Source organism: Scomber japonicus, chromosome 11, assembly GCF_027409825.1.
Source record: "Scomber japonicus isolate fScoJap1 chromosome 11, fScoJap1.pri, whole genome shotgun sequence".
NCBI lineage: Eukaryota > Metazoa > Chordata > Actinopteri > Scombriformes > Scombridae > Scomber > Scomber japonicus.
Window position 1 is genome coordinate 23,919,772 of NC_070588.1, and position 16,023 is coordinate 23,935,794.

General features: G+C 41.6%; 1 protein-coding gene across 2 annotated transcripts in view; it reads left to right on the plus strand.

The window, feature by feature from the left end:
- The first annotated feature begins 206 nt into the window (after positions 1-206).
- kdm6a (lysine (K)-specific demethylase 6A) overlaps positions 207-16,023 on the plus strand; it is a 38,644-nt gene continuing 22,827 nt past the window's right edge. For both annotated transcript variants that reach the window (XM_053329275.1, XM_053329274.1), the window contains exons 1-5: positions 207-683; positions 827-890; positions 4,699-4,807; positions 5,064-5,113; positions 7,790-7,848. In XM_053329275.1, the coding sequence (XP_053185250.1) occupies positions 514-683; positions 827-890; positions 4,699-4,807; positions 5,064-5,113; positions 7,790-7,848 (452 nt within the window). In that variant the 5' untranslated portion in view covers positions 207-513. The remainder of the gene's footprint in view (positions 684-826; positions 891-4,698; positions 4,808-5,063; positions 5,114-7,789; positions 7,849-16,023) is intronic.

Consider the following 16,023-nt stretch of genomic DNA (forward strand, 5'->3'; position numbering starts at 1 on the left):
ACACAGTTACGTAATCATAATAGAGCATGAGTAGCCAATCACAGGAATCGGAGGCGGGTCTTTGCTGGCCGTTTGATGTGTGCGTGCGCGCGTTCGTCCGCGTGTTCGCGACATATCAACTGGAGACAGTCACATGACCGTAGACGCCGACCGCTGATTGGATGATCAGAGTAGAGGGCGTGACGACGGCGGCGGCGTGCGTTTGCCTATGTGACACAATTACAACAACTTTGAGCCGATGGTTGGGGAAGTTTGCGATATTATCAAATTACACTCAGTCGTAAAAACCCAACATTACATCAACTTCATGCATAAATTGGCGCTGGAATATACGCTGTGTTTTGATGTACAATGAGGAGGGTGGAAGGTAACTTGAAGGGATCATTTCCTTGAGGATTTGGCAAGAATTACGCTACGCCCCGTTTTAGTCCTGGATAAGGTGTGCGGCACTTTCGTTGTTATTGCATTTCGCCGGAGTTGCTCGGTCCTGTTTATTCTCCCCATTTCTTTCCCATGAAATCGTGCGGAGTGTCGCTCACCGCCGCTGCCTCTGCTGCTGCTCGGAGTCTCGGCGTTGCTGGTAATGACGAGGAGAAAATGGCGTCGGGAAAAGCGACTGAAATCGAAGAGGACTTTCCGAAGCTAACAGCGCAAGAGAAAGACAGCCTGGTCGGAATTGACAGGTCAGATTATCCGCTGGGTGAACAAGTCTCACCTGCTTCTTTTCTGTTTTTAATATATTTTTTCTTCGCACAGTTTGAAACAACAAATACGAATGCCCCCAAGTAATAAGGAACCGCCTGTGTTGTCTGTCCTCTACTTGCAGTTCACTGTTTGGATTTCATAGGCTTCAAGAAGATGGCGCCAGAACGAAGGCCTTGCTGTTAAAGGTATGCCACAGAGCAGCACCACAGTCCGTTATTTCCTCAGATTAGTGCTTATCCCACTTGAAATAAGTGCTACAGACCCCTCATGGCCAGCAGTGACATGCACAAGCTGCATTTTGCACAACTTTGAAGCTGAGCCAGCGACTGACTGTGAAACAGGGACGTGACTATTGCATATACACAGCAGCATCTGCACTGCCGAGCATATAATAAAACAACTCCAGTACATTTATGTAACGTTTATCAATATTAAACAAGGCCCAAAAACAGCATTGCACGACTATATGAATCTCCACCCTGCTTAAAAGCGGTGGCGGTTTAGATAAAAGGTTTACATGCTATATATGATAGCATTACATCCACTGTTACATGCGTGTTTGTCACAACACAGACCTCGCTATTATCAACATCATAAGAAACAGACACGTGTTAAGCGAACACGTTACTTTGCGTGATACATTTACATTTGCATTTGTATAATCGGGTGCACAACGTTGTAAACGACGAGACTTAAGGACGTGAACACATCTTAACACCTTGCTGGTTAACATTATATGTGACTTGCAAAGAGTATGACGATGAGCCTTGGCAGCAAAAGCACATTTCCTCGACGTATATCGATATGAAAGCCATTGTGTGATAATATGATAGTAAATACATTAAGTTAGCAGAAGTGTATCCCACTCAACGACTCTTCTCACTCTTATTACAACTGCAGCTATAGTTTGGGTAGCATGTAGCGGCTACCTGTGCAGCGAGGCTTCTCCCTTCTTCTTTTTCTCTATATTGCTACCAAGACACCACTTAGCTGACATTTACGAGGGGGAAACTAACACACAGTCGTAGTTTTAAGGGTTGCAAAAAATAATAATGGCTGCTTGACTTGGCCCAAGATGGCGGGGATAGGAAGAAAAATACTCAGCTAACTAGCAGCTGTGGCTAAGCTAATCACCATTCGCACCCCCCAAAAAATATATATACCCCGATGAAGGCGAAGGAGTGTTTGTGACAAATATGATATGATTTAAAGTGGAAGCCAGGGGGCACCCACTTTTAACTGCACGGTGCTTTGTACACACACACACACACACACACGCACACAGCGACCGTATCCATGCAGTCCATGTTGTCTGTGTTTGATCTGTGTTTTCAACATGTGGCTTGTGGGGTTCTTGTTGGAGGGGTTAGCATGTGACATTGTGTTGTTAGGGTGTACTTACAGGTTATACCCAGCCGTGCACTCACTTATTACCGGTTTTGTGTTTGGTTTTGTCAGTCATATCCCGCTGGATATCTGGCCGGCCGGCTACCCAGTCAGTCAGTCAGCCAGCCAGCCACCCAGCCAGCCAGGCCTCTCGTCACCTAACATTAAACTTGCATTATCTGACTGCTGGGTTCATTCTTCATAACATCACATGTATATAGCTTTTATCAAACATTTAGTAATACTGTATCTGTGTGGTGGAATAGATCTCTCGACACAGTGCCAATTGCATCCTCTCTTTGGACGCTACCATGTTCAAACGTGGGGGAAGGGGGTCTAAAAACATGAATTTATTTTTAGTATGGACCCATAGTTTTCATAATTGGGGGATGCATGTGTGAGTGTGTAGTTTTCTTTGCTGAATTGCTCTGTGTGCAGGGTGCAGGTGCTGGGACTTGGCTTTCCTCTGTTGCATAAAATTCTTAAAAGTAGAGAATGGGAGTGGAACCACTCGGCATTATGCCAGCACCCAGAAATGATTTGGGTTGATTCCGTCTATAAGTGCTGACTCTGATGCTTTTTCAAATGAGGAACTTGATCCAATGGTGTGAAGGTTTAATCAAAATGTAATTCAATTGTGATCCTTTAGCAAAGGCTCCACGTGTTACGACACAGTCTGCCTTTTGAGAGTTTTGTAACCAAATTTAATTCAAATAGTTGTGTAATTTTAAATTGCCTAATCAGTCCGGGTAATAAAAGCTACACAACCGAAAGCTTCCAGCAAGTTCACCTACCCAAATGCAATGTTAGGTGTCTGAATTGATTAGAATAGATCCCAACATTTCAAAGCTGTGTAGTTTTCTCCTCAGTGAAAAGTCATAGGTCCATCTTGTTAATTACAAATACTTAGTTAATACACAGGTATGCACAATGTTTTATTCAATGTGTGCATGTAATAAAAGAAAGTAAATTATGTTACATCATTTAAGAAGCATGTTGTATGGATCGAACAAAAAGGTTGACAATCATTAGGTCCAGTAAGGAATGTGATTTATCAGTTTTTCTGCTATAGAGAGAATTGTGCTGATTTGTATTAGAAATATTTGCGATTGTCCACAGGAGCTCCTTAGTGTGCTCATTAAAAAGATGCTCTAGAAATTTGTCTGAAGTCTTATAATGATAAGAGTCCATTTTTTGTAAGTTGATTTGTCGAAATGTCTAAAAAACGAACGTCTCTTGTGGTAACTGACATTGCTGACTAAAGTGTGCAGAAGTGTGTGTCTCTATCACAGAGCCAGAGAATATGTTACAAAAGGCTTATGTTGGTAGTATACCAGCAACTAATGTACCCTGCTAGCATGCACACTTTAAGAACATGTAGAACTCTACCAGAGCTGGTATATCACACGACAACAGCGACACATCACCCAGTATTTTTAGTTGACAAATGCTTTGCTGAATAATTTGTTTCTCTTTAGGGCTGCATGATTGGACATACATATACATATATTAGCTAACATTAGGGCACAGACCAGCAGCCGTCTTGCGAAACTGAACGGCTGCCTCTAGCATCATTCTGTGCATCTGTGCCTGTTGACAGGCAGGTGATACGCAGACTCAGACATCACTTAATCAAACAACCGAAACAGGTAGCGCTCATTATCAGGTTGTGGTAGGCAGCTAGTGGGGCCTGCTTTGGTTTTTTTCATAAATTGATGATGTGGGTTTGGGTTATTTCACCAGAGCACATCAAAAGTTGTAGCATGACGTATTTGAGTTAATTTGCCTTTTTAATCGCGCATTACAATGTCGAAATAATATATGGCGCAGCCCTACTTCTCCTTCAGTTTGTTAAATCACTGAAGCTATCTGAAAGCAGCAGGACACATACTGCACCAGAGTCCAGAGCTATGACGCATGGCTGTCCACTGTGTTTACTTTTATTAAATCATGCTACTACAAAGTAACTACACCCAGCGCTAGACATTTCAGACTAACTCTGTATTGTCTTTATGTATAACATGTTGGAGAACTGAGACCACTGCCTCCTCCCCAACTTACATTTTTGAAGCACAACATACATCATGTTTTATTCCTTGATTGCACCGCCGATGCAGATGCTTGAAAACACCTACAAACTCAGCGTGGCCAGGACCTACCACTTTGTTCCTGTCATTGTGTAATTAAAATAGGGCTCAAAATCACCCTAGTATTGTATTTTGCATGATGGCGTATTGGGAGGTGTGCGCACACGTGCAGTTGTCATAGCTCTTCAGTGCCTGTAGTATGGGCTTTCAAGAGAAATTTGTTTAGGCGTTGTTTAAATACTGACTGACAAGGTCCATATATGGGCAGAGAGCTGGGACTATGCAAAAAAGGCTGGGAGGGCTTGGAGAATTCACCACCTTGGTAGGATGTACTGTAGCTGTGTCTGATCATCACTAAAAGCTAAACTACAGGCCATATAATTGAGTTGTGATCCAGATTAGCTTTCCATTCATGGTTTTTGTTTTTTGTGTAATATGCAGAGGATCTACCAAGCATTTCACTTTACTGCAGTGTTGTATGGCCTCTCTAACTCTAAACTGTTGTTGCTCTTTCATCCAGGCTGTTAGCTGCTATGATGCTCTCATTCTGAAAGCAGAGGGGAAAGTGGACCCTGACATCTTCTGTCAGCTGGGCCATTTCAACCTCCTGCTGGAGGACTATCCAAAAGGTGAGGATCTCAGGATCAGTGTGCATGTGCACTGTTGTTACATTTGATTTTCTATACTCATTATTCTGATGAACACTGCTCAAACCTGATGATTCATGATCAGACATTTTGTGCATGTCTTGAAAACTCTGCTGGGCAGTGTTACAGTGCAGCTGAATTGAATATATGGAGCCTTAAACATTTTCACTGACTGTTCTCGTCCTGTGTCTCTCTCTCTTTCTGTATCACCTTCTTTTATTTGTCGGACCATTCTCAGCATTATCTGCATACCAGAGGTACTTCAGTTTACAGTCGGACTACTGGAAGGTGAGTTTGCACAACACTACATAGAAGTGTAAAATATTCAACCTTAAATATACTTTTACAACCACTATTGTGTCAGCCCACGTAAACTGTTGTTTGTGTAGGCTGCTGTGGACCCAACATCAGACTACACACACTTAGACCACTGCAGCATACACTCAGCCACAGTTAGAACATAAGAGGACAATGACACTTTTTCTTTTTATATTAAGTCCCCCAAATAACCTCCTCCTCTTTAATAATTGAATGTAAATCCTTTACAGTCAATAGCTGAAGTCAACAACTCACAGATCTCAGCACTTTATATTTTACTGGGTGATGCTCAGGCAGGCCTCTGCAGCCAGCTTCACGTCTTGCTTATTTTGTGGGCTTTTTGCTTTAAGTCAGGTCTGCAGCAGTGTGCTCAAATGGATTGAGATCAGGTGACTGAATTCACTAATCAAGAATATGCCATAAAAACGACTTGGTTGCTTTGTCTGCATGCTTAGCACCATCGCTCTGCCCTAAAACCAAGGCACCTTGTGAGACTTGTAGTCCTTTTGATGCATTATTCACATTATGTGAACACACACAAACACCCTTAATGCTGAAAGTCAGTGGTGTAACCACCATAATCATTTAGTTTTAAATTCCATGTGTTGATGCACATAGCCACAACAATAAAACGTGTGTCACTAATACAGCAGTACAGACCAAATGGACTACACTTTAATTTATCATATGTGTTCATTGGGGACAGAGAGAGTGCTGCACACAACACGGTTGAAGGTTGTTAGTCTTTTATATGTACCATGATTTCTTTACATGATACTACTTTGTTTTCCTGACGTGTGTGTCTGTGTGACCAATAACAACTAACACTGACTGGTGTTTGTATGGCCTTACCACATTTTACATAAAAGTTGGATTAGAACACAATGGCAAAGGCCGACATTCATTAGGATTAATTTTACAGTTGGTAATAGATTTGTCATACTGTGCTTATATGAGTAACATTTAGCAGGCTGTTTTCTTTTTATTAATGTTAAATAATCTGCTTCCTCACTGAGGTTTTTATGACTTGGAATGTGTGCTAGAAATTTTTAGCAACTTTACAATTACAGAAAATCATATAAAATTATGTAGTTGTTTGGCTTGGTTGCATTTCATTTACTCAGTAATGTTAACTGTTCTGAGAGTTGAGGGTCCTTCATATAACAGGTTTGAGAATCCTGACCTGATTTTCCTCTAGAAAATATACCATGCATGGTTGCCTGGTTTTTGGTAGTGTTTGCTACAGCAGCAAATAGTGTTTTTGATATCTGCAGAGAGAGGGGAGTGTCAGTCTGGGAAAGTGTAGCAGGAAGGTTAAAGGCCCATTTACACTGTGTGACTTTTATGATGTCACATATGGAACTCCAAAGTTCTCCAAAATAAATAACAAAGACCTCACAAAATAAACAATCCTACGAATACATTTTCTTTTTTAAAAAGAGGAAAAAAATGCCTTTAAAAAAAGCTCCTCAATCCAAAATGATGGTCTAAGTTGTGTGACGCATTTGCTGAGGGCCAGTTTAGAAAGAGTCTGTGGCATTTAGGGAACATTGATTTAAATTGGAGCTTCTACCATTAGCCTGCATGTGAAGCGTTCAGGGAACACTGATCGTTTGTAGCTTCTACCATTAGCCTGCATGTGAAGCGTTCAGGGAACACTGATCATTTGTAGCTTCTACCATTAGCCTGCATGTGAAGCATTCAGGGAACACTGATAATTTGTAGCATCTACCATTAGCCTGCATGTGAAGCGTTCAGGGAACACTGATAATTTGTAGCTTCTACCATTAGCCTGCATGTGAAGCATTCAGGGAATATTGATTTAAATTGTAGCTTCTACCATTAGCCTGCATGTGAGATGTCTATTGCTTCTATCAATAGCCTGCATGTGAGGTGTTAAAGAAGCATCTGAAAATTATAGTGTCTTACTGATAGTCTGCATGAGAGGCATTTATGTGACAGGCTCTAGAAATCAGCCTGTTTTGAACAGGCACTGCACTAGTCATTCCACTGAGCCTAGCTGCACAAGCCCTTAATGAGGATGTGATCTCGTTGTGCGGATGTAACAGTATTTCAGTCTTATTTGAACAAATACTCGCCTCGGTTTGTATTGCCTACAGTTCCTGCTCACGGCCTGAACTTAAATTGTCTAATCAGCTGTGATATGATGGTGTCCAGCCTGTTCTTTCTGTGCTCTCCGCGTGGATGAATGGGCCAGTGTGGTTTGGTGTTGCTCTGTTTGGAATGCCCATTAAAACAGAGGTGCCAGGAGTTCGATTGTGATCAGACCTGACAGCTTTGGGCTCCTCGGGATTACAAAACTCTGCAGTGAAGTGAGGGTGTGAAGTCCTAACGTCTGAATAATTGTGTAGGGCAGAGTTGTCTTGGTAACACCAGTCATTTCAAAAAGCCCGGCACTGGAGTCTAAAGGCAGGGCATTTATTGACGTCTTCTAATTGTGGGGGGTGTCTTGGATAAATTAGCAACTTGGTATGTAATGCTGTGGAAGATGCCAAGCCTCAAAACTATAAAGATAAATGCTTTGTCAATAACCCTTCATTTGTACAGACATAACTTGTTGTGAAATGTAAACTGTAATATATTATACTGTGCTAAAGATGTTCTGTTTTGCTGTTTTTTTTTCAGAATCCTGCCTTTTTATATGGGCTTGGCATGGTTTACTTCCATTACAATGCATTTCAGTGGTAAGTACTCTCTCTTCTTTAGTTCTATAATGATTGTGTTTGTTTTTTTAAATGCCGATTGCGAATCATATTGTGGTTAAAGTCCCACTTCAGTGATGGAGGGGCTATTGTTTTTATTCTGGTCAGACCTCCTCTGAGGGACTGTGTGTGTTCTGGAGACTGCAGACTGTTTGATTGACATCTGTCTGACCCTCCTGTTAGTTTTGGTAAGTTAGGGCTGTCAGTTTAGTTTTAATGTTTTCCTTTCAGTAGGTCGACAACCATTCTTAAGAAAAGTTGCAATGTGGCTTTCATTTATCAGAGCTGTCGAGCAGGAGGTGGTCAGAACTAGCTTGTGTGTTCTGAGTAGCTTGACTCATCCTTTTTCTCGTCAGTGTTTTTGCAGTTTTTAGTCATAGGAGCTCTGGATGGCATGAGGTACTGAACTAGCTTCTTTCAGACCAGCGCTCCTCACACTTTGTCCCCCTGGCTAGCAGTGACATGTCCTTTGGCTGCGACTGAGAGCCGTGTTTGGACATGGCAGCAAGGTGCTTGTTTTTGATGTGGTTAAACACAGTGCTAATATTACTATTACACTGAAGAGTAGCCTTATATACATTTGACTTTGTTGCCTTTCTGGAGAAAAGGGTCCCACACCGAGCTTTGTGTAGCGTGCTTCACTTTTTATGTCAGACTGCTAGCTAGCAGTGAAAGCATTAGTGGAGTGTGTGTGCACATTAACCTACATACCAATGTGTAACAGGTTAAAAATATTCTCTGTGGTCAACTGATGAACGGTTAACCGCTGACGTCCCTAGCTGTGATGCATTTGTGAAGTCTATCCTTCTTATTCATGAATCCAGCATAGCTCTGCCCAACTTCAACTGTCAACTTGTATAAATAGACATTTAAGACAATGACTGAATTGCTGCAATATGTAAATCAGACAGTCATGGGGCTGTTAACTTTACTGTTATGGGGAGGCTTGCTGGTTCTCCATCTTACAGTCTTCTTTGTGTGAAGCTATATCAAACACGTCAATTTCTGTTGTTGTATAGGAACCCATTTACACCATCACACCGTCTTGTCCTTATTACTTAGGCCAACAGACAAACAGAAAACCCGTGAGGAGAACCTGCACGTCAGATCACTATATAAAGACTAGTATAAATAAAGATCATATGCTGATTTTATGTGCAGGATAAGAGGCTTTGTTGTTTGTTTGGACTTCCCTGATGAAATTTTGAACCACAAAAAATACTGTCCAGAATGATGAGCTTAGTTAAGAAGCAGCAACATTGTCTGGCTCTCATTAACTTCACTGTTGTGAATAAAAGTGATTTCAATTGCTGGTAGTTGGAAGCTGGAAATTTTCATGGCAAACATTTTGATTCGTCATTGCAGGATAATCACAGGTGAAATGAACAGAAATGAATTGTGGCTTCATAACCTGTCTTGTTTACCGGTATCCATGACAGCAGCCCATTGTATGAATCAGTCCAAGATTTCACGATTAACTGAAATGTCAATATAGATATGATGTTATTCCATGTTTACCTCTGGTTGAGAGTTTACTTACAGTAATCCACCATGCGGTGTGGCGGTATTGATGTCCAGGAGTGCGTGCCAGAGAGCATGTTTAGTGAAAACTCTCGAGTTTGTTGACCCCAAGATGAGGAAAACTCAGGACTTTCTTTTTGAGAAACACCGATGACTTCAACTCTGTCAGTAAATGTGGTAACTTATTCTGGGAACCTAACTTGGCAGGATTTCTTCACACAAACCCTGAGCTTTTCTCTGTCTCGTCACTTCAGAACCTGAAAGAAGTATCACATGCTTTCATTTCAGTTTCATTTTGTCATTGTTGCAGTCGATATCAAAGCACAGATCAAAGTGCATTCATTTGCAGAGGGTTATGTCAGGAGAGGGAGATTTCTAAAAAATCCAGTTAGATATTAGTTTACTAATGTTAATATGTAACATTATGAATACTTTGTGTCAACTTTTTAATATGTAACATTATGAATACTTTGTGTCAACTTTTTTTTAAAGATACATAGTCTGCATATACACATTTTAATATGTCTAGAGTTGAGGCTTTGCTCCTTTATTTACCTGTTTCCATGCTGAGTCATGGAACTGGAGATATTTCTCAGAGTCAACATACTCAGAGTTGATTGATTCTGATCAGCTGAAACCGAAAACTCTGAAAACTGTTTCCAACTCATCTTTCAGGGTTAGGTTGAAAGTTTGTTAAACCTGCTTTCTGGAGCCTGGTGAGAAGCCTTGACATGCAGAGTATGAGAACTGGTGGGAAAACAAGCTAACAAGCACCAGGAAGATCAGTTTAGTGCGACTGTAGTCATAGTGTTTTGAATGCTGTTATGGTAATCATTTCACTCAGTGATTGTCCTCACTTGAACTCTATTGTTGTTCACTTATGGGATAGAAGAGACAGCTTCCCGATATGTCAAGTCAGAGCTCTGAGCGCTGCCAAAACGTGGTTTACAATACTTTGAATGCATACTGTGTAGACCGGAGCTGCTGCTGCTCTAATGTGCTGCTTTCACTACACAAACTGTTGTCATTTTGTGTCTGTTGGTGTATATTATCAGCTGCTGACATGGATGGATAGATGACTTTATTCATTCCTGGAGGGTAATGAAACTGTCAGAGCAGCCAGGTATAGTAAAATACAATACAAACGACAGAAACACAAAGTCCACAGTAGAGGTCCAGTTAATAGTATCGTCTAAGTGATGGTTTGAATAAATGGTAAATACATAAGAAGTCAGAGGGTCTGATTTACTAAGATCCCAAATAAAGGGTACTAAATTGCGTGTGCAGTGCAACAGATTGCACCTTTGGTTTGTGGGTGATCTACTAAGAATAACTGTGCAAATGACAACAGGTGCAGACAGCAGTATTTAAATGAGGGTTTTGTGTGTCTTTAATGGAGAGTTTGGACGAGCAGAAAGCTGCAAGTGCAAAATGAAATTTGATCCCATGGAATTAGAGGCTCTCGTGGAAGAGGTTAACAAACAAATTGAGTTACAGTAAAAAATATTAACAGAACAAAACGCTTCATGGGATAGTATTTTTGACAAAGTCTATGTTGTTAGTAAAACCAAAAATAGTCCACTCAACATGTTCTTGGCGTATTCTGTGATTGTGCCTCCGTCTCCTTCTCTCCGCAGTAACAGCCAGTTAATACTGTTACTGTCAGCAAAATTACCTTCAAGTTTGGTAAATCACAATGCGTGTGCTAAATAACACATTTGTATTTTCCTCCCTGTATTTCACACACTGGGGTTAAAACGTCCCATATTACATATTCATTATGGCAAACGTACTAAATAGACAGCGCGTATTATCTTGCACAGTTGAAAGATGCAAGCCTCAATGCGTCAGTGGGTTAGCTTGAACATTTTTTTGCAGACCTTCACTAAATCAGGCCCAGAGTTCACAAAAAAACACAGCGGTGCTGATGATAATGATACAAAACAATAAAAACAACAATAACTAATAATATAAAGTAAGAATAGGAGCTAATCATTACAGTTTTGCAAATTCAAACTTGAACAGTTATCATCTTTGAGATTGGATACAGTCCCAGTCTGTAAGTTATTAGGCAGCTCTCTCTAGTCCAATTTGCTGACCTTTCCCAAGTGGTTCAGTCCTACAATGACAGGTGCAAGGAGGCAGCAGTTCACACTACACTTGTTTTAAAAAAAGCCACTTTTCCTCCATGTGTGTTGGCTCATGTTGGCCTCTTTGCTCTGTGCACTGTCCCTCTACCTCATCAGTGGCCTTAAAGGCCTCCAGTATTGTTTCCCCTGCCAAATGTGTATGTCCTCATCTCGTAGGCCCCGGGAATGGTTTTGGGATGGGGGTGGTGTCATGTTGGGCTCTCTAGGACAGATTACGTCACGCTGAGCTAAAGGCCCTAAGGAATGCTGAGCTGTCAGATGTAGGGTTTTTCCATGGCGGTCGCACTGAGCCATGACGCGGGCAGTTGAGCCGTGCTGGGGGTCGTCATGGGTCGGCTACGGTCGGACTGCAGCAGCGTGGCTCGCGATGGCTCGCGATGGCTATCCTCTGCTGTAGGGCTGTAGTAAAAACCCATTTCACCATGGCTAAGCTGACTGACCAGAGCCAATGGAAAAACCATCATCGTTCATATTAGCTGAAATGTTGCTAACCAGAAGAGACAGCTAGCATTATAAATTAATATCAATATCACTACAAACTAGTTTTGATAGCTTCACTCATCCAAACTATTAGGTTGTGAATATCATGTAAACCTTAATCCAGAGAAAGTGTTACTTCCTGTTATGCAATTAAGTATCAAAAATGATGAGAAATTGTGTTTATGTAATGGAGCCAAATTATCTTATTTGGCCTGTCTGTTCAGAGAAATGTTTATGTAGTTGTTGATGCCCTTTGCTAAAGGAGAAAGTAGTCCTTGGTTCATCTTTTGGCTGCAGTCTGCCTGTGTCACCACCAATTCTGTAGAAGAACTGAGCTCCAACCATTCACTTTGGATCCTGCCAGCGAGGGAGGAGAGGGCGAACGCAGAGCACAGAGGGGAGGAGGGGGAGAGCGAGGGAGGAACCAGATAAATGAAGAACGGGAGGGAGAAGGGGAGGAGGGAAAGGGGGCAATGAGTTCAGTCCTGTGTGTGTGTGTGTATGTGTGTGTGTGGTGGGAGGGGGGGGCACCCAGCCAGCCAGCCAGGCAGCAGTGAGCTCAGTGCGCTGCCGTTTCATACAGGAGAAGGGCTTCATGCTGACATGCAATTGCCATTGTTGTCATAGCTACACAGTGAGTGGGTTCAAGTGCTTATTTTTTGTTTTAACATGCTCTAGTCTTGTTTATTTTGATATTGTTTAGAGAAGAGAGGAGGGTTGATTGCGAGTGTGAAAGCAGTCATCCACCATTTCGGTTCTCGCCTACCACACGCTACCTTGGTGATGCCAGCCCTGCGCTCACTTACCAGACACTGGATCATTCTTTTTAACAACTGAAGGACAAATTATAAAAATGCTAAAACCTAACCCAGAAATGTCACTGGGTGATGACACTTCAAAATAGATTAAATTGATCAAAATTGCAATTAAAACAAGTGCAGTTTTCTAGAACTAGCCCTGTGTATAGCGTTCAGAAAGACAGGGTGGGCCGGTTTTTAAAACATCAACACAGTGGTGAGTCTGTCTCTAAATCAACATGATCGCCTCATGTCATGTAGACAAGCATTTAGTAGTTAGCTCATTAGTCTCAAAGTGTAAAAGACTGACAGCTGGTGGTTAGGGAACAGGATGTGGAGTCTCCCAATTAAACCTTCATCATACAAATCAGCACATCATTAGCATTGTTATAAGCTTCTCACCACAAAAGCTCAGGATCCAGACCTCCTGGGTGTTTGAAGTACTGTAGCTTGCTTCAGTCACTTTGAGGCTAGCATTAGCTCAAGCAGTGACAATGCAGCTTCTGCCACTATGGTCCAAAGCTGCAATGACAGGCAGGTGAACATCATAGTGTTGCTACAAGCTGCCCACAAGTCCACACTTTACCAGTCCTCTTCATTCTGACCTGCAATGCTCACCCCTTTCTATTTGATTGGCCAAAACTAAGCGTTTACCACAGGACTAGTCTGACTCATAATGCTCTGTGCAGCAGAAGATATGTCAAATCAGCTGAACTGCTGCATTGACAGGGTTATGATGGAAGCCAGCAGTGCAAACTCTGTATGCATTCACGAGGGTGGCAACCACCGCTGTGAATCGAAACCACTTCCTCTTTGCTGCCTTCCCCTCACTGAAATGACTGGAAGCCCCCTGAGCTAGTCTTAATACCACAGTTGACCCTATATTCTCAAAGTATTGAGTCATCTTATGATATTTAAGTTTATAACCCAGCTCTGTCCCAGACCTAGCAACCATTCATCCCAAATTGAAGTCATTTTTTTTTTTTGGTTCTTAAAATTGCTGCTCATTAAACCGATCGTTAAAGGTGCAATAACTGACATTCAGCCTTACTGGATGTCAGCAAACAGCTTTTTGCTATTGCAGGATATAGTGGAATAATGGCGACCTGAGCAGTGAATGAAGTCACACTCCCTCTGGAGTTGGCGCTTCTCTGTTTTGGCGTTTCCAGCCACACGCGCCATGCAGTAACAGAATATTGATCCATATTTGATCATGAGTGACTGAATGTCATGTATTGCAACTGCAAGGGCAGGTCCATAATTTTTTCAATTTACTTTGAGGTGTCTATCATTCAGTAGCATCCCAATAGTGTCCATATGTGTTCACATTTAGGTTGGAGTATGTTTGTTTTTAGGGGTAAAATGCAATTTTCCTAAGCCCTATTTATAAACTTGTTCCCACATGACCTGACATAGGTTTCTGCATGATGACATTGTTACACAAAAACTGATAAAACCCTAGCTCACCTAGCCAGTAGCCACAGATATAAACTGAGAATTCAGTGTTGTTGCTGCTCCAAGTTTAAAAAATAAACTCTTGAGCTCTTAGCTTGGGATCAGAGCAGAATCCAGTGTGACTGACGGGTGTTATTTGTTGCTCGTTTCTCCAGAGCTGCCAGCACACAGCAACTATAAGTCCCTTCGTTCTGTGCTGTGCATTTATAAACATCTCACACACTCAGACTTAGCACTGCAACATAGCTATTAGTATAGCTGGTAGGGCTGGGCAATAAAACGCTAGCGATATATATTACCATAGACACGTAATCAATATCAGTAAAAAATACATTCGGTAGGAAGTTCGATCATTTCACTGAACTTCATTGGAAGAAACCACGAAAAGAAAAAAAAGGCGAAGCAAGGTTGGTTACATGAACAAATTCACACGCTCTCTGGTAACCTAGCAATGCATAACTGTAAAGATAACGATGTGAGCGTTCACACTTGTAAACTAAAACGTCCTACAAACAGCCGGTCAAGCACTGCTCACTCCAGCTGTGTCGGCAGCGAATGAAAATACACCCATAAATGCTGTATGTTGTGTGGGAAAATGATTGTGTGTTGATCAGAAGTATTTCAGACACTAGTTGCTGTGATGTTTCAGTATTTACAGACCAAACTGATGTTGAAGCACGATGTCCGAAAGTGCGACTCGGGTGCAGTAGTCTATTTGCGCACAGCTCTGATGAAGAGTTTTAGAGACTGGAGTAAGCACATAAGTACACACTGTATTAAATATGTAAAGTTACCGTGTTCTTTTAAATGGTTTAATTGAAACTCATAGCCTAACCTGAGTTAATATACTGGTCTGGTTCAGTTAAGCAAATCAATACCGGACCATTATTAATGGTTAATGGTTAATGATTAACCATTAACCTCACACACTGTTTCAGGTATAATCTGTGTGTATTAATTGTGTTTCTAATAAAAACAAATTGAGGAAGTTTGGGAGTATATACATGTGTTTATAAATGAATAACTACTCGTGCATTCAAAACCAGTCTTTAATAGAAAAGCGTTTTCCCCAGCATGACACTCCCCAAAATGGACTCTAACTTGTACATATACTGTAAAAAAAAATGGTGTATATTTATTTATTTGAATGTTTTGTCATGGTTATGTTGGCCGTTGACTGATATCTTATCATGATACAGTTTTCAGCCATATCGCCCAGCCCTAATTGCGTTTTGTGTTTTTTTACACTCAAGTTTCTCCACCATCCCAGAATCATCCCCACATCAGATCTTTGTGTCCCAGGTGCTGTTTTTATTGTCCCTGGCCGGGACAATGGGACATCCTTAATATCCGGTGCCGCTCAACGTATTTGTTCGACCCGTGTTAGAGCTGTTCATGAGACAGCTGTCCCACTGTTTCTCACTGTTAGCAGGGACTGCAGTCTGCTGTATAGTTGCTCTGCTTCACTGATAAACCTGAGAACTGCTGTGAGTAATCATCAGATGAAAGTGAAGTTTCAGTTTCATCTCCTCTGTCTGATCATATACGAAACCTCTCTTAATAACCTGTGCGTGAACTTTCGAGATCTTTGCTAGTTACGTAAATGACATTTAAACATCTGTATCATAGAATTTCTTTCCATTCATGGTCACCAGGCCAGGCAGCCTCCAAACCCAGCTCAGAAGAGTGCTGTGAAAGAGGGTCGGCTGAGGCGTGTTAACCCGTACAGATACACTCTGTGTCACAGTGTTGGT